This window comes from Perognathus longimembris, chromosome 2, assembly GCF_023159225.1.
Source record: "Perognathus longimembris pacificus isolate PPM17 chromosome 2, ASM2315922v1, whole genome shotgun sequence".
Lineage (NCBI taxonomy): Eukaryota > Metazoa > Chordata > Mammalia > Rodentia > Heteromyidae > Perognathus > Perognathus longimembris.
In genome coordinates this window covers 24,613,764-24,631,250 of record NC_063162.1, presented here as the reverse complement: position 1 = coordinate 24,631,250, position 17,487 = coordinate 24,613,764, and the positions used below count along the sequence as shown (strand labels likewise).

General features: G+C 50.0%; 1 protein-coding gene across 2 annotated transcripts in view; it reads right to left on the bottom strand.

The window, feature by feature from the left end:
* Crtac1 (cartilage acidic protein 1) overlaps positions 1 to 17,487 on the bottom strand; it is a 138,691-nt gene that overhangs the window by 11,749 nt on the left and 109,455 nt on the right. For both annotated transcript variants that reach the window (XM_048338518.1, XM_048338519.1), the window contains exons 6-11: positions 13,844 to 13,978; positions 10,790 to 10,935; positions 8,624 to 8,760; positions 5,119 to 5,201; positions 3,538 to 3,638; positions 2,836 to 3,004 (exon numbers count right to left, since the gene is read on the bottom strand). In XM_048338518.1, the coding sequence (XP_048194475.1) occupies positions 2,836 to 3,004; positions 3,538 to 3,638; positions 5,119 to 5,201; positions 8,624 to 8,760; positions 10,790 to 10,935; positions 13,844 to 13,978 (771 nt within the window). The remainder of the gene's footprint in view (positions 1 to 2,835; positions 3,005 to 3,537; positions 3,639 to 5,118; positions 5,202 to 8,623; positions 8,761 to 10,789; positions 10,936 to 13,843; positions 13,979 to 17,487) is intronic.

Here is a 17,487-nt window from a genome sequence, read left to right as displayed (position 1 = left end):
GGGCCTGATACATATTAAGTACTCTATAAATACTTGATACTGCTATTTTGTAAGAACACTGTATTTTAAAGTTCCTGTACCTTTAGGGCCAGTAAGGCTATCTGAAGAGGGACAGATGTCCTAAACTTAGGCCAACCCTCTAGGCACAAGAGCTTGAGAGCATGCTCATGTAACAAGGCCCTGCGTCTCTTAAATACTTACTGCTTCCTTTTCAGAATATATGTACCCTATAAAATGTAACACACACACACACACACACACACACACACACACACACACACACACACACACACAAACGGGAGAAAATAAAAGCCACATCCTCAAGAAGGCCTGGGTTTGAATCCCAGCATTGCTATCTAAGTATCATGTGAGTCTAGGCAGCTTTCCTCGATCAAATAATGCCCAGTAGTCATGAGGACTAAGGAAATAACAAGAATAAAAATGCCCAGTACTGGGAATGGTTCAAACAGTAAAGAGCCTTCTTAGTACTAAGCATGGGGCCCTGAATTCAAATCCTAGTACAGCCAAAAGAATGTCCAGCACTGTGTCCATAGTAAAGAGTGGGTGTTACTATATTAATGTAGCCACTCAGGAGAAAATATTATTCACACTTACTATATTTTCTTTGTTTTTTTTTTATCTAGGCACATATGATGTTTATATAAAATTAACACTGGTATACATTTATTAATTGGAGCACATATTGCCTAATCTTTTTATATTAAAATCATATCACTTCATGAGGTGTTAACACATGGGAAGGTATGTTGTTTGAAGCCGGGAATGTTAAATTCAATTGCTTTCTTAACTCTTGTGTTTTAGTAATGACACTTCTGACTCCCCGTACTTGTGCTTCTGAGACTTTTTTTCTATTATCATAATCCCTGCACCTCCATGAGAATTTTTACGTTTTGGAACTTTCCTTTCTCCTCTCTTCTGTGCCCCTCCCCCTTCCTTCATTCATCTCTCTCTTTCTCTCATCTCTCTCTTTCTCCCTTTCTTTCTTCTTTCTTTGAGACAAGACCTCACTATGTAGTTCAGGCTGGCCTTGAACTTGGTGATTCTTCCTGCCCTCATTTTCCCAGTACTAGTATTACAAGCATGTGGCACCATACCCGGCTATCCCCTCTCCTATGCATTTCTATAAAAATAATTTATTTGGAAAGAATTGGAGATTCACAGCAAATTTCAGAGACAGTACAAAGAGGTCTCATGTCGCAGCTGCCCTATGAGATAGTACCACACCGGAAGCAGGGCTCTGGGTGTGGAGGTCTATGTCATCTTTCACGTGTGGATTTGTATAGCCACCACCACCAAGATACAGAACTGTGCCACCACTACAGAAACGTCCTTTTATCGTCCCGTTCCTCCCTTTCACTATCACTGATCCCTGGGAGCACCAGTCTATACTCCAGTTCTTTGACATGATCATTTTGGGAAAGTCATGGAAATGGAGTTACATGGTTCTTAGAGAGAAGAATTCCTTCACTCACCAGATGCTCCTGTTCTATCCATTTATTCCTCCTCTCCCTGAGTCAAGTTCCACTGCATGGGTGTTCAGGTATTGAATCATTGGTAGTACTGAAGAATGGCTACATTGTTTCTAGTTTGGGCTAGCAAACATGAAGATACTAGGAATAGTAATATAGTGTTGTTGTTGTTTTGGTAAGGATGCTTTCATTCTTTTGAGATAAATTCCTAGGGATATACAGATGGCCCCTAACTTACGATGGTTGTACTTAGGATTTTTTTTTTTTTTACTTTACAATGAAAGTGATAGTCATTTGGTAGAATCTTGAGCTTGGATTTTTTCCCAGGCTAGTAAACATGCAATGTGATCTTCTCTCCAAATGCTGGGCAGAAACAGAAGCTGAGGCTCCCAGGCAGCCTGTGATGATGTGATCACGTGATCACAAGATCACAAGGGGGATCAACTGACACCCTACAGTGCATCTTGCTGTTACACTAGGCTGTCCCACAGGTTGAATGAGTTCAATACACTTTCAAGTTAGGGTATTTTCAATTTGTGGATGTGTGTATCAGGAGAGGACTCGTTGTGAGTAGAAGGACATCTGTAACAGCTGGGTCATACATCAGTAGTTGAGTGTTGTTTATTTTTAAAGAGTTTGCTCAACTACTTTCAGAAGCTATGCCAGTTCGTGTTTCCACAGTTTATGATCGCCCCCATCATTGCCAATATTTGGTATTGGTGCTATTTTTTTTAGGTTGGCTGTTCTAATAGGTTTCTAATGCTAGCTCAGTCATGTCTCAGATACTGTTTATCTGTTCATCTATACCTATAATGGTACTTTCATATAAATTTTTGAAACCCATAGGGCTTTTGCATGTTAAACTGCCAAGAGCGAACTTCACCCCTTTGGTGACATTACATCTGTGCCACATCTGTTGAGAACACAGGGCTCCCTGGGCTTTCCATCTAGAAAAAGACATCATCAGACTTTGGCGAGACACCTTGAAACCTGAACCAGCTCCCAAGAGGCCAGGAGGAACAAGTCCAGATTCTATCAGCATGTGAAGAACGAAGCTTAGGGGATCAAATACTATCACCTCAAGGTGAAGTAAGTCTACAGAGGTCCTGGCGCAGGGACACCTGCAAGCCAGGGTCCACACCTAGCCAGTTCTCCCAACTCCCTTTCCCTTGAGCCTGGATTCATCTGAGCAAGCAGAGCTTGCATTCACAGCAGGTGTCCCCCATGCTGCCACAGTGAAAGGGTGCCAGGAAGATGCTTGGGTTGTGGCTCCCTGAGTCACACAGCAGGCTACAGTGCTCAGGTCAAGGGCCCACTCACTGTTTCCCACTGGGCCCCTACTCACCTAGGCCGAAGTGCGCCACAGGCTCCATCTCACACAGGTAGCCTGAACCTCCATCGATGATCCTCAGGTGGGCCCCACTCTTCTTGGTGTAGAGTACTACCTTGGCCCCTCTGGCAAAGGCCCCAAACCGAGTACGTGGCACCACTCGCAGCCAGTTGTTGCTGAAGCCCTGCAGGGAGGGAAGAGGATTGGTATCAGTGAGGTGGGCAGGCAGAGCAGGGAGTAAGGATGCTGGAAGGGAAGAGAGTGGAGAGGAGAGGAGAGCAGAGGAAGAAGAGGAAAGAAAGAGAAGGAGGAAGAGAAAGATGAGGAGGAGAAGGAGGAGGAAGAGGAGGAGAAGAAGGAGGAGGAAGAGGAGCAAGAAGAGGAGAACAGGGACAGAGGAAGGAGAGATGAAAAGGAAGCCAGACAAGAAAGATGAAGGCCGCGAGGGGAAATTGCTGAAAGGAGGAGGGAAAAGCCAAGAGGCTGAGAAAAAGTTTGGCAGAGAAGTGCAAGCGGAAGACAGAGTGGCCAAGGGCTTCTCCGGGGAGGCAGCCCTTCCTGGGGTTTACTGTACCACAGGGAATTTACTTGCTTCTCCGCTGCTGGATTTCCTACATTGCTGATCAGCAAGCATCCTAGGCGTCTGTGCCCTCATCCACCTTTGGTCCCAGGGAGCATGTGGGCTGGGAGCCATGGAGTCCTGAGGTCCGCACATACCTGATTCCCCCGGAAGACCGACAGCGGCTGAGCCATGGATTCTCCATGGGACAAGATGAGGTCCAGCATTCCATCTCCATCGAAGTCTGTCACCACACCTCCTAGAAACAATGCAGATTTCACCTTTGGCCGTCCGCCAGGAGAGCCAGGGAAAGGGGGTTCCCAGGCAGGTGCAGTGACCATAGCCCTGATCATAGGGCAGGAAGATGGGGTGTAGGTCCATCTCTCTCCAACAGTTCAACAGCTGGCCTAGGCCTGGAGTTCATGGAACAAGACTTCTCTTCCTTACCCTGGGTGTGTGGCACAGGGAGGATGGATGCAAGTAATCTAACCCCTGGTCTTTCTGTTAGGGATTGAATAATATTCCATAATATTTACATAGGGTTTTTTTTTTTTTTTTGTGCTGGTCCTAGGGCTTGGATCTGGGGCCTGTTCTTGAGCTTTTTCTTTGCTCAAGGCAAGCACTTAAGCCACAGCACCACTTCTGGCTTTTTTGAGTAGTTCATTGGAGATAAAGAGTCTCATGAAGTTTCCTGCCTGTGCTGGCTTCAAATCACAACCAACCCTTATACCTCAGCCTCCTGAGTAGCTAGGATTACAGGCATGAGCCACTGGTGCCCAAATCTGTCTGGTCTTCTGTGGGGCACACCTGGAAGTCAACTAGCTGGCCCTGCCTGTTTCTCAGTCTCGGGGCCACGTGTGGCTAAGATGGCGGTGCCTAACAACAATGCACAGCTTCTACAAGTGTCTTTGGTTATAACCCGGTGGTGGTCCTGTGGGCTGTGACGCCCCGGCTCTTCCCCCCTTGACAGATAGCTCGTGCCTTCCCTTACAGTCCCTAGATAGGTGCACGTACACCTCTCCCCTTCCTGCCGATCTTAGACCTGATTGGCTCCTGTGCCTTATATTAGTGGCACATACTTCCCCAATAAACGAGATCTTGCACTGACTTGACTCCCAGGCTGTCTGATTGTCCTCCGGTGAGGGAGTGTGACCCTTTCCTTGCTTGGCTAGTCCGTCCAGCCAGGGCGTGCCTTCCCCATCTCTCCCGCGAGACAGGGGAGCCCCAACAGTCCTCTTTACAACCCAGGAAGGCATAGGGGCAGACAATCGTCATTTTATTCAAAACAAGACTCAGAAAATGTAGTATCGGCAGACCTGGGTTTGGATGCTCTTTGTCTGACACCAAGCTGAATGTCAGAAGGTGATGGGTTAGATGCAGGATCCCTGCTGAGGGGGGGGGTGGGCAGGGACACATCCTCCACCTTTTTCATTCCCACCCCTCAACATGACCAATAAAGCTGCTGGCCACAGATCCACAGATGATTCCCCTATCCCTCCCCCCCCACCCTGCAGCTCCAGAGAAGAAGGAACCACACCTCTTCTGCCTCCTATCTGGTCGTGCCCAGGCTCCTTCCTCTACCCTCTTACCCCTGTCCTTGGGACACAGCCCTCAGAGTGGCAGTGACAGGAGGAGACCTGAGAAGCAATGCCTGCCCTCCCCCTCCCATACTTATCCCAGAGTGTGGACAGCACAGACACTGGACTGAGAGGTCAGCCCAGAGTGCTCAGGTGTCTTACCCGTGCCCCTGCCCTCGGGCTCCAGAGCATCACCCGGATTGAGTTCCTCGATAAGGGGGTCTCCGTGCTCCCTGCGGATGACCCTGCAGAGAGACAGGCTTGTTCTGATGAGGTCCCCACAGGCCCCCTGGATCTAGAGACCAAGTCATACCATTCTGTCCCCTGGGCAGTCCCAGGTGCCTGCCTGTACAAGCTGCTACCTGGATGCCCATGAGCCTCTCTGTGCCCAGAATCTGCCTTTACCCTGATGGTTCCCTTCTTAGGTTTTAATTTATGTTGGTAAATATTGATTTTTCCTTCTCTAATGGATGAATTATAGACAGCCTGGGGAAGGGCAGTTGACGGATGGAGAAGGGCAGGGGCACAACTACCTTCAACTAACCTTCACTCTCCTTTGAGGGGCCCTGGCTTTCCGAGTCCTGGAAACTGTCCAGGGTTCAAGCTCATACAGTTTCCCCTCCTCAGGCTCTCCCTGGCTGACCATCCTTCTGGCAGCCATCCCTGCCTCCTTTATTGCGTTTCTGGCCTTTATCGCTTTCTGCCTGTATTAGCACTGTGGAAGAATGCATCTTATCTCCCGGCTTGTGTGAGCTCTCTGCAGGTTGGGCCTTGGTATTATTCATTGGCGCATCTCCGGCAGCATCTAACACAGTGCCTGGCTCTCAGATGCTTCTAAGCTCATGTCGGTGGGATGCAAGGGTGAATGCCAGAGGAGACCAGGAGGAAGAAGGGCTTCCTTTGGGTGGCAGAGGTTCTTCCTATGTTGAACTTCAATCTTTGCTTCACAAATTCATTTCAGAGAAGTCTGCTTTCACTAGCCTGTCTTGTCTCCATGTGCAGCACAATGTGAACAATGGTGTGAGCTTTCCTCTCTGGCTTTTCTCACTTAATACCTCCAGCAATGGTTGCTCTGCTTTCTCTCCCCTCCCCCTCCACCCCCCACCATGTGGAGCAATACATGGAGGCTGGGCAGAATGAAGCTGCTTTTCTCTCTAAACCAGAGAGGAACAATGGAGGACTGCAGTGGATCATGGCTTTGGGGAGAGGACCAGAGTCCAGGGAGCTGGAGCAGAGAGCCGAAAGACCTTCAGGTGTCTGCTGGTGGGGAGAGCATGCTCTATCCACAGGGACACCTCTGTTGAGCAGCCATATAGGTATCTGTTCAGCACTGGGTATACCTAGGAGACTTGGGTGTAAATGTGCACAGGTGTGTGCATATCTGCAGGAGGTATGGTATGGTGCTGCAGCCTGCTGACACCCACATTGTGTCCTGATCATTTGTGTCCTGTGGTCTCTGCAGCAGCTGGGAAGACACCTCTTAGATCAGGTGACAATGCGGTTAAGGATTCCTAATAATAAATCCAGCAGTTCCACCATGTTAATTCATTCAGAGAACAAATTCATCTATGGCATCTTCCATATGCCTGTCTTGATAGGGGTCTGGGAGTACACTGAGCATGGGGAGGGGAGGAGCGAGAGCTCAGAATCCAGGCCCGCTGAGTCATCACACACTGGGCTGAAAGTGGTCAGGGGGAGTGCGGAACTGGACAAGCTCACCAGCCTGGGGCAATCCAGGAAGTCTTCCCAGAGGAAGGCCAGTTAAGCTGAGACCTTTGTGGTGGTGCTGCTCAGATTAAGAGTGAGGAACGGGTCCTGGAAGGCATGGGCAGCATGAGAGTCTGGGCTTTAGAACTAAAAGAAGCTTGGGGTGTCTGGTGCTCAAGTACAGTCACCTTATCTGAATGGGCGGTGAATGACGAGGGGTGTGATCTGATTTCCATTTCCACAGCTTGTTTGCAGGATCAAGTATGGGGAGAGGGCAGCAGCCAGGGAATTGTGGGAGAGAATGGAGACAAGATCAGAAGGTATATTTAGGTGCAGGAGTTGGGGGAGTTGTTTCCACTATGCCTATTGTCTTCTTGTGATCCTTTTACTGGCTTGGGTGACACATGTCCTTAGGTATTATTAAAGGACCTGCAGGTTCGAGCACAGGATACTTGGGGTGAGTGCCCAAGATAGCTCCTGGCCCCAAGGAGCCTGATGATCTGTTGACTGACAGGTGAAAGGCTTGTGCAGTGAGGGACAGGTGGGGGTTAAACTTTCAGAGCTGCCAGCCAAATGGCAATTCCTATAGCAGCCCCTGAACTGTGTGATCAGGACCTGGCCATCTGCCACAGGGACTTGAGGCCCAGCCCTTAGCCTAGTCGGTGGCTTCTGCTGCCCCTGCATGGAAACAAAAACACTACTGTATGGGTTGACCACATAGTGACAATCCACTGACAGCCCAAGGCCAGGGCCAGCCCAGCCCAGGAGGCAGAGATGGCTGAAGCAGGCTGGAAGGGGTTGCACAGGGAGGGAGGTAGCTCTTGGGTCACAGAGATCAGAGCACTAGACCCCTCAGTGCTCAGGGGCCCTGGCAAGTGACACTTGATCAGCCAGAGAAGGAAGGCAGTGTCTCTGTTAACGAGCAATTGATCTTCTGCAATTAATCTGGAAGTTGTGAATAAGCTTTTTGCAAGGTACCTAATTAGTAAATCTGGTGCCTTCGGGGGGTGATTACATCCAGTTAGGATTGATGCCTGGTTAATAATTATATTTTAAAACATGCTTAGTCACAGCTCACACTTTTTATTAATAGTTGAATCCCCCTAAAAAAAGGGCAGAGGGCAAGCAGGTGGTCTGACCTATTTCCTGCCTCCCAGACCTTTGGCTGACCTTCCTCTCCAGCTGGCCTGAGCCTCGGTAGCATGTACAAGGCCTGGCATAGGGACATCTCAGGCCATTAAGTCCCGAGGTTTGTCCCCAGCAACGGGTCTAAAATTTCAGTGTGGTAGGAATCTCCTGGTGTCTGCTGTCCTTGTGGGAGAACAGGTGCCAAGGCCTTACTCCTGGAGATCAGGGCTGGGCTCTGGGGTTCTGTGCTCAGAGATTCTGATGGTGGGGGCGCCCCTTAGAGTAGTATTACTCAGAAATTCCAACCTTCCGCCCTAACAGCATGCTCGCTCTGTTTTTGAAACCTCCTTTTCCTTCTCTGCCATTAAGAGTCTCCTCCAGCATCTCTATGGAGGCTTTGCAGAGCCTCCAATCTCAGGAGCAACATCTTTGAAAGATGTGTCCTGTGGTCAAATCTATTTGGAACACCCCATCCATCTTTCGGAATGTTGAAATACTGTGGTCCTGTTACAGGCTCTTGGAAGTCGTTGGTAAATAAACCTGTCTGTCTGCTTAACTCAGATTTACCCAGACTCAGAGGTTGACTCTGAGCCCTTCAGTGGCTGCAGGGGTTTCTCTCTAATGGAACTTGAGGTGAGGTATGCTCTGGGCCTTGTTCCTAGGCCCATTTTCTGGCCACAGTGAGGGGCTGGTGCCTTACCTTCCATTCCTATGGCCTATTGCCTGGCCACTGTCATTCCCTCATCCATTTCTTTTCCCTCTGGGGACCGACTCCCTAGCCTTTGGAACCCTCCCCTCTGATTACATGCTGTCACCAGCATGCATTCCCTACCGGAAGAGGCGGTTGGCTGATGAGCTGCGGGAGGCAATGTTGTTGAAGAAGATCTCCAGCTCTTGGTCATTGTCAAAGTCAGCAGCAATGACAGTGCGAACAGGGGAGGGCATGGAGAACTTGGGGGAAGCGATGTCCTGGAGGAGAGAGGACTGGGAGTCAGTGGACAGGAAAGTGGGCAAGCAATGGCCTACACCCCTCCCACTGTGTATGTGGTTACAGAGATCCCAGCACCTCTGTAGCTTGCACAGGAAGGGACCTGGGGTGACCTGGGCCACCACATCCACTTAAGGCTGTTTGTTAGGGAAATAAAGAGGGAGAATGAGAGCCATAGCTGATCCTAGTGAATTCTTAGCTGCTCCCTGGTCTGGGTCAGATTCAGCTCCACAGTTGGTGCCCCAAGCTGCACAGGATTGGAGATCCCATCTTAAAATTGGGGTAACTGAGTCCTAGAGAGGGAGGGGATTGCACATAGTTTCAGCTGATGATGGGGCCTGAAACTGGGGCTTCTGATTGCAGGTTCCTCTTGCTTCACCATACAGAAGCTGGGAAAGTACCCGAAACTGCATGCCTACATTTGAATCCAGGCTTCATTGCTATCTAGTTATGTGACCTTAGCTGAATTACTTGAGCCTTCAGACCTCACTTTTCTCATCAGCAACAGAGGATGATAAAAGCTATCCAGGCTGTGAGGACTGCATGTTAGATGCTTGGCACAGAACAAGCAAGGGACAGATCGTTGGGAACTAAACTGCCCTGACCTCCCCATCAGCACCACGGAAGGTAACTGTGTCTTTAACTGCCTCTACTATCTTGTGCTGTTTCTTGAGACCCTTGAGGATTTTGTTTTCTGGAGGAAGTTGCAGGATCAGCAATATTTGTCCAGGACTCATGGGGAGACCTGAGGTAGCTCAGCTGGAACTTCCAAGTGCTGGTAGAGTCCTAGGAGGGTCTGGCAAAGGGTCCTGGGTATGGTATTTACCTCTACAGCAGAAGAATTGCTGTGCAGGAAAACCTTACGTTTCCGAGCAGAATATCCCATTGTAGATGGGCTGTCCAAGCCCCAGGCTAATGGAGAGAGGGCTAGGAAGGATAGCGCTGCCTCTGGGAAGCTCCTTACCCCTGCCTCCTCCTATAGCTGCCCTGTTGGCTATAGGAAGGAGCTAGCCTAGATAGCTGTCGAGTTAACAGGAGGCCAGAGAGGGAGGTGGCTCCCATCAGCACAGTAATAAGGTTGGCTCCAAGCTGATCAGCTTGGTCAGGGTGGGCTGAGCAGGGCCTTAAGAGCTGAAGACCCAAGGATCTCTAACTCGTTATTGTTCTATCGATCCTATAAAAATGGAAACTGACATAGCCCCCTTGGGTTTTCTCTACGGGATGCCTAGGCCTCCAAGATAACGTGTGTAAAGCTCTTAGCATGGTTCCTGGCACATTCAAGGCACTTGATAAATGGAACATTTATTATTATTATTATTACTGTTCCTGTGAGCTCTGTGCAGGGTCCTCCGAAGGCCAACGAGTAAGTACTTCAGCCTCAGTGAACTGACATTTGGGGTCAGCTGCTTCTTTGTGGTGGGAGTTGTCCAGTGCATTATGGGATATTCAGCAGCATCTGTGGCCTCTGTCCACTCAATGCCAATGGTGTTGCCCCTGCCCCAGTTATGACAATATAAAAAATGTCCCCACACCTTGTCAAGTGTCCTGGGAGGAGTGAGGACAAAGCCATCTCTGTTGAGATTCTGGGTTGGCACAAAAATTGAATGAAGATGGCAATCATCTAGGATGCCAGGATCACTGGCCCTGAGTTTTGAGAACACCTTCTTCACCTGGGTCTTAGCCTCAACATGAAGAGAGCTCACGGTGGCACCCAGAGTGGTAGAGGAGCTTGGAGTGGGGCCTCTCCCCATCCCTCACTTGGAACAATGGCCTCCATGCAGGGAATGCAATCTACCTTGCCTAGGCTCCCACCATCCCTAGAGGCAATGCTTCCTTGTAGCCATCTGCTCTGGGCCTGGACAGTGTTCAGAGAGCCGGGCCTTCTGCATGTTACCTTCATTACAATGCCACCCTGCTCTGGAGAGACCCAAAGCAGGTCCTATGACATGGGGAGGCCACACTACTTGCTGAGCCTGGTGGGGAAAGGTGGGAACCGAAGCCCCTTCTTACCCGAAAGCGGACTTTCCCGTGAGTGCTCATCTGCAGATAGAGGCGGTGAGGACCGTTCCAGTTGCCGTACACGATGTCCACTTTGCCATCACGATTGAAGTCAGCCAGGGCCACACCTCTCCCATGCTGGTGGGGGTCATCCACACCTATGATGGTGAAGCGGGAGCCTCGTGTGTATGGAGTATGCATGTCCTCTGCATGCTCCGGATATACTCATCTTGAGCAGAAGGGAGGGTGACCCTGGGGCTCTCCCCACCCTCCTGGAGAGATGGGGAGACACAGCTGCATCCTAGATGTTCTTCACAGAGGCAGGAGGTGGCACCACCAAATATTCATGAGCCAGGGGAACCAGAGCTTGTCTTTGGGTTGTATGTGCTTGCTAAGACATGATTTGTGCTGTCTGGGGGTGGCATGGACTTGGGGGAAAGCAGAATGGTGGAAATTCTGAGGGAACAAAGCCTTTCTCAGCCAGGCCCATGGAGCCATGGGAGACATGAACTTGATTATATTACTCTTGTTTAAATCTAAGATTCCCGAGTACTACGTCCACTTCTGATTCCTTCCTGAGGTCTAGAAGGCCATGCTTGACTGTGCCCCAGGGGCCATGGACCCCTTCATGATCCCCTCTGCTAGTCCATGTTCCTTCCAGGCCTGCAATGGACCTAGCCTCTTTCCAGGGACTCGGCCTTGGATCAAGCTGTTCTCTCTTCTAGGATGCTTCTCTTGTCCCAGGGTTACTGAGATCCTATCCTTGTTGTTCCATTCGCAGGGAAGCCTTCCCTGACAACGGCATCTCACACAGCTCATTCCCATTCTGCCTCGGCCCCCACCTAGTTCCTAGTTTTTGAATGGTGCCTAGCACAAGCGTGGTTATGTTCCTCTGTTGTGTCCTTGTTCAGGGGCCAGATGCTCCCTGGGGTCAGCCCTGTCCTCCTGGGTACACACAGGACTACCTCAGTGCCTGTGGTTGCCTAGCAGTTTTCAGTAAGTACTTGGTGAATGAATGAAGAGACATAAATAACTTGACAGCAGGCAGACTGGGGATGTTGGTGACAGCAGAAGAAATACTGTGGCCATGACAGAGAAACCCTTGGTGTTCCTGTGAGAGCAGGAAGGGAAGCCTGTGTCCAATGTCACTGCTTATACCATGATGAGCCAACCCTGGGGGAGGAGAGAGGGGCTCTGTCCTGAGTGATGGCCTGACCGGGGTGCCTACGGCAGACTTTCCTGCTCCCCAGGCCAGCCACAAAACTGGGCAAATACGAGTTTCTGAGATGGTAGGCAGAGACGCCAGGGCACAGCTGTGCTGTACATATGGATCCTGAGGGTTGGAGTTGGGAGAAGGTGGAGGTGAGGCCTCCTAAACATTTTGAGCATCAGTGTCTTGAGGGAAGGGAAGGGCCTGGAGAAAGAGCAGTGAGGTCCAGGCTTGAGAAAGAGGGTTTGCAAAGGACTGAATGCAGCCTCTCATTCCTAGGATTGATACCCCATTAATTCTCGGCAAACTCTCCAGCCCGAGTGTCGGTGGCCTTCTGTGCCGGCCCATTTCTCTCCTATCTATGAGGCACCTTGACAAGGAGCTGGTTCCCTTTCACGGGACGAAGCAGTGCCAGGCTGCGTTTCCCAGCAGCATCTGTTTGGGTGATGAATGCCCCCTTGACATGTCTTGTTAAACCCCTGCAATCGTTCTGACTTTCAATTACGGGCCTCGCACCTTGCCTCTCTCCTCCTGCCTGATGCCTTCTCCCACTCCAACTTGTTCGCTCACCTCTGCTTCTACTTCCTTCACACCCTATCAAATCCCTTCACTTCCTCCCGCCTCCCCCCCTCACCCGCAACTACCCCTTTCCCTTTGCTCAGTGATTTTTTGTTTTCAGCAGTGAGGACATTTGTTGCGAGCAGTGCAAGAGGAAGAAGCCAGACAGAGGGCGGGACAGGGAGGGCTGAACAGGAAGCTGATCTCTCACCTCATCCCTACTAGGGAAGGAGAAGACAGGCAAATATGGGGGGAGGGCCGAGAGGCTAGAAGATGGTGGGGGTGCATGGGTATTTAGGGCCAGGAGTCCCCGCCACAACGGAGACTTCTGAGTAGGAGGCTGGGGGAGTAGACAGAAGAGAGAGCACACACTTAGGGTTTTGGTGTTGCCTTGGGCACTAGCTAGATCTGACAGGACCTATGATCCGTAGGTGCAGATCACGGCCACCATGTCCCTGTGGACAAGATGGAGACATAATTAAACCTCCCCTTCATCTGTAAGGTGTGGGGAGAGAAATGGGCATGAGGAAACAGGCCAAAGGGCAGACATCAGAGCCACACACATGCTAAATGTCCATTCTGGGATTTGGCAGTGCTCACTGGGTGACCTTGGTGCTAGGTACTGCGTCAAGACTCAGTTAGCATTGGGTCCCAGTCCTTGCAGATTAGACTTGTCATGGTGGCAATGTAGAAACCCGAGTGGCAGGGGCACATGCAAGGGGCCATGGGGGTCACACAGGAGAACGAGCCAGTCCAGGCACAGCATGGAGTCAGGAAAGTCTTTAGCCAAGGAGCCATTTGGGTTGAGCGTTGACGGATACAGACAAGGCAGAGGGAAGAGAGTCCAGCAGAGGGAATGGCAGGTGTAAAGGTCCTGAGGTTGGTGGGAGGAGCACACAGGGAGGAAGGAGAGCAGGGCTGGGAGCACGAGAAGTGTGGGTTTTTTTTTTTTTTTTATCCTGCCTCTATCCTCTTTCTAGAATGTCTCTGTGTGGAGTGGCTTTAGCCTTCTTCAGGGCAGCATCGCTGGTTCCAAGCACCTGCCTGTCACTCAGCAAAGGTTCCAGAAGTGACTGTTGGAATGGATGGTACGAGATGGGGAAGAGGAGTCTTGGAGGGGAACCCAGGCTGTGACCCAGCAAGGTCAAGGGTCCTGGGCCCATGCTGGCTTCTGGCAGAGGACAGTGTCAGGGACCAAGTGGGAGTGTGCCGAGTGGCGCACTGAGCTCCCTGAGCTGGTGAGGGCTGTGCTGTGAGGGCTGGCGGGCCGGGCACAGGCCAGGAGTGTGCCCACTCACCCACACTGGCCGCTGCATCCACGAAGGTGCCATTGCCCTGGTTGTGGAAGAGGAAGTTGGGCCCGTTCTCGTTGTCACAGAAGATATCCGAGGCACTGCTGCTGAGGATGGGGCCCACGCTGACTCCCCTGCCAGCTAGGAGAGAAAGTCAAACCACAGTGAGCCATGCGAGAGCAGCTCCAGCCCCACCCAGAGGACGGGCTGCCTCCGAGGCCTAGGAGAAGCTGCAGTGCAGGTTCCCCAGAAAGGAGATGTGGGGTAGAAGGATTCTGACCTTCTGGATGATTTCCTGAGCCAGGCCTGGGCTCCCAGTCCCCAATAAAAGCACTGTATGGCAAGGGCTTCATTCCATGCCTCTAGGAACACAGTCCCTCTCTCCCACCTCAACTTGCCAGAGCCCCTCTCCTCAATATTCCCAAACCCAGCTCTACCCAGTCAAGTCTGGCCAAATCACGGGTCCCTTAATAGCCCTCCACCCACTCCCACTCCAAGTCCCAAACACAATGAGTGTGTTCCTGCTTTAGGAAACCACAGGAGTTGGACATGGTGATGCACACTTGTAATCTCCACTACTGGTGACACAAAGGCAGGAGGACAAAGTCAGTGCAACTCGATCCCCAAAATAAGATGAAAAGAAAGGTCTGGAAGCATAGCTTTAGTGGCTCATGCCTATAATCCAGGCTACTCGGGAGGCTGAGATCTGAGAATCATGGTTTGATGTCAGGCCGGGAAGATAAATTAACCACCAAAAAGCTGGAAGTGGAGTTGTGTGGCTCAAGTGGGAGAGCACCAGTCATAAGCAGAAAAAAACTAAAGGATAGCACCTTGGACCTAGTACACACACACACACACACACACACTTAAAAAATTTAGTACCTCAGGCTATAGGTACAAGGGTGCTTATTTGCTTTGTTTGATGTAGTAAGCAATTATGTCCATCAATAGTAAACTAGTCGAATGGATTATGGTGGCTCCATATGGTAGATCATTCTGCAGCTACTAAAAAGACAGCGTAGATCCATATGCATTGACTTGGAGGAATGCCTGCGGTATATTGTTAAAAGAAAAAGCAATTTGGCAAGTAATGGTATTGTGTGATCTTACTTTTATTAAAAAAAATAGAGAAAGACATGACATTCCTGAGTATACATGCTATTGCACGCTTGTTCAAGTCTGGAACAAAGTGGAGAAAGCCACACTTGAATCGAGGAGCTAGTTGCCGGCTCCTTGGATGGGAAGAAGAGATGGTAGTTAGCTTTTCCTTTGGATGTCTTTTGTATTGTTTGTTTGGCTTGTTGCACCAGGAAATTTTTAAAAATCCACAAAGTGTGTGTGTGTATGTGTGTGTGTGTATTTGTGCTGGTACTGGGGCTTGAATTTGGGGTCCTTTTGTTCACCCTTAGCTTTATCACTCAAGGGTGGGCACTCTGCCATTTGAGCCATACTCCAACTTCTGTATATAATATAGTATATATATATACATACATATATATATACACACACACTATATATATATCAGGCTAGCTGTACATTGAACTTTGAAGTTTCCAAGATCAAATTTCAGTTCCCCATGCAAAAAAATCACAAAACAAAACCAAAACCACGGAATCTTACAATGTCCTGAACAAACCTCCCCTAGCTTTTGGGTTTCAAATAAAGCCTCTAAGCCTCTGGCATTTCCTGTACCTAGAAAGCCTTTGCTCAGCCATGCCCTCAGATGCTAGAAACACATGCATAAATCAGCATGACAGAATGGGACATGGACTGTAGTTCCAGTTTGGCTTTTTGCAAGTTTATGTTACTTTTTGAGTCTCAGTTTCCTTGTCTGTTAAGTGGGGATGGTGTAATCTGGCTGGTTCTACTTCAGAGATTTTCAGAGGACCAAATGAGGCGAGATATGCTTGGTAGAATTGGGACTGTCAAAGAGACAAAAGATGACAAGTAACCATGAGAGAGGCAGGGGAAAAGAAGCCCTTGTACGCTGGGAATGTAAATTAGTACAACTGCGATGTAAAACAGTATGGAGTGTCTTCCAAGGCATTAAAAATAGACCTTCCATATGAGCCAGCATTTGCACGCTGGAGGGAAATGAGCTCAGTGTGTTGAGGAGACATTGCCTTCCCCTGTTGACTGAAGCACAGTCACTCCAGCCAGGACAGGGCCAACATACGGTGTGTCCGTCAATGCATAAACAGCTACAGTGTGGTGGCAATTCCACAACGAGGTACTATTCAGCCTTACAAAAGAAGAAAACCAGGTCCCTGAAGACAACGTGGCAGAAGATGAACACTGCATGATCTCGCGCATATGGAATCTAAAGTTAAATTCTAGAAGCAGAGGAGAAATGGCGGTCTCCCGGAGCTGGGTGAAGCGAGGCGTTGGGGAGAGCAGGTGATGTTGGTCCAGTTGAGTAGCGGGAAAGGAGATGACCTATATGGCGTGGTGACTATAGTTGATAGCAAAGTATTGCATACTTGAACTTGCTAAGGAACTGGGTTTTAAGAGACCTCACCACACGTCTGTGTGGGAGTACATGCTAATGAGTTCAAATCAGCCATTCCACAATTTGTATGTATTTCAAAACCTCACATCGCATAGGAGACACGTACACACGTTTTGGGTGTCAGTGTAAGAGCTTGTTAGAAGTGCTGAATCTCAGGCCCCACCAAAGGAGACCTCCTCACCCACCTCCTGGTGATTTATGTGCGTGTTAGAGCTTGAAATGCATTAAAGAGCGGGTCCGTGGGCTCGGCCTAGGTACAGCAGTGTCCCAGAGCTTGGGTTTCTTCATAAATAAAAGCTCAGGCAGAGCTGTGTGCCCATGAGCTGCCCACCCCCCCCCAGGCAACCTCTGGATGGGGGGAGGGTTCCAGAAGCTACTGAGAGAAGAGGGTCTTCGGGGTCCCCAGGCTCCTCCCACACTGAGATACCCTGGAGGGGCCTTCCTCACCGGTGCCAAGGAGACCTGCCTAGAAGAGCTGGCGCTGGGGGCTTGGGATATGGGAGGAGGTGGGAGTAAAGGCATTGCTGCTCTACTGCCCTCACACTTGTTAATACCCTCTGGGCCTCTGCCTCCCAGTTGCTCCCAGATAATCTGATTAGTTCCTGTGTCTCATCCACGCGAGCCACTAAATCCACAGTGCTCCTGGATGTGTCCTCCGAGACACAGTGTGGCTTTTCAGGAAAGCCACTGAGGAGGCTGGGTGACGTTCAGAGATCTTTTCACAGCCAGCAGGAAGGGCGCTCAGCCTGGACCCGGGCACTCCTCTGCTTGCTAAAAGAGGAGCGACTAACTGGCTGTTGGCAACTGTCCCTGCCCTGGTCCTGCCAGGCTCCAGGCCAGGGTGGGTTTCCCTGAGATTCCCTGGGCCTTACCCAGGTACTGGAAATTCCAGGTGGAACTCAGGACTTGCTGAATGCAACTCAGTCTTTCCCCCTCTCTGGGGTCCCCCAATTTCCTCTCTGCCTCTGGCTCCCAAGCTATGACATATTCCCTTCATTTTCTACAAAGCAGGTTATTTCCCTTTTGGACAAATTTCTAAATCTTTCTAATTAACTAATTGGGTTGGGTTGAAGCCTTGCACCATTTGTAACCTGTAATTACTAGAAAATTGCCATGGTAACCACACTACTAATTAGTGGCA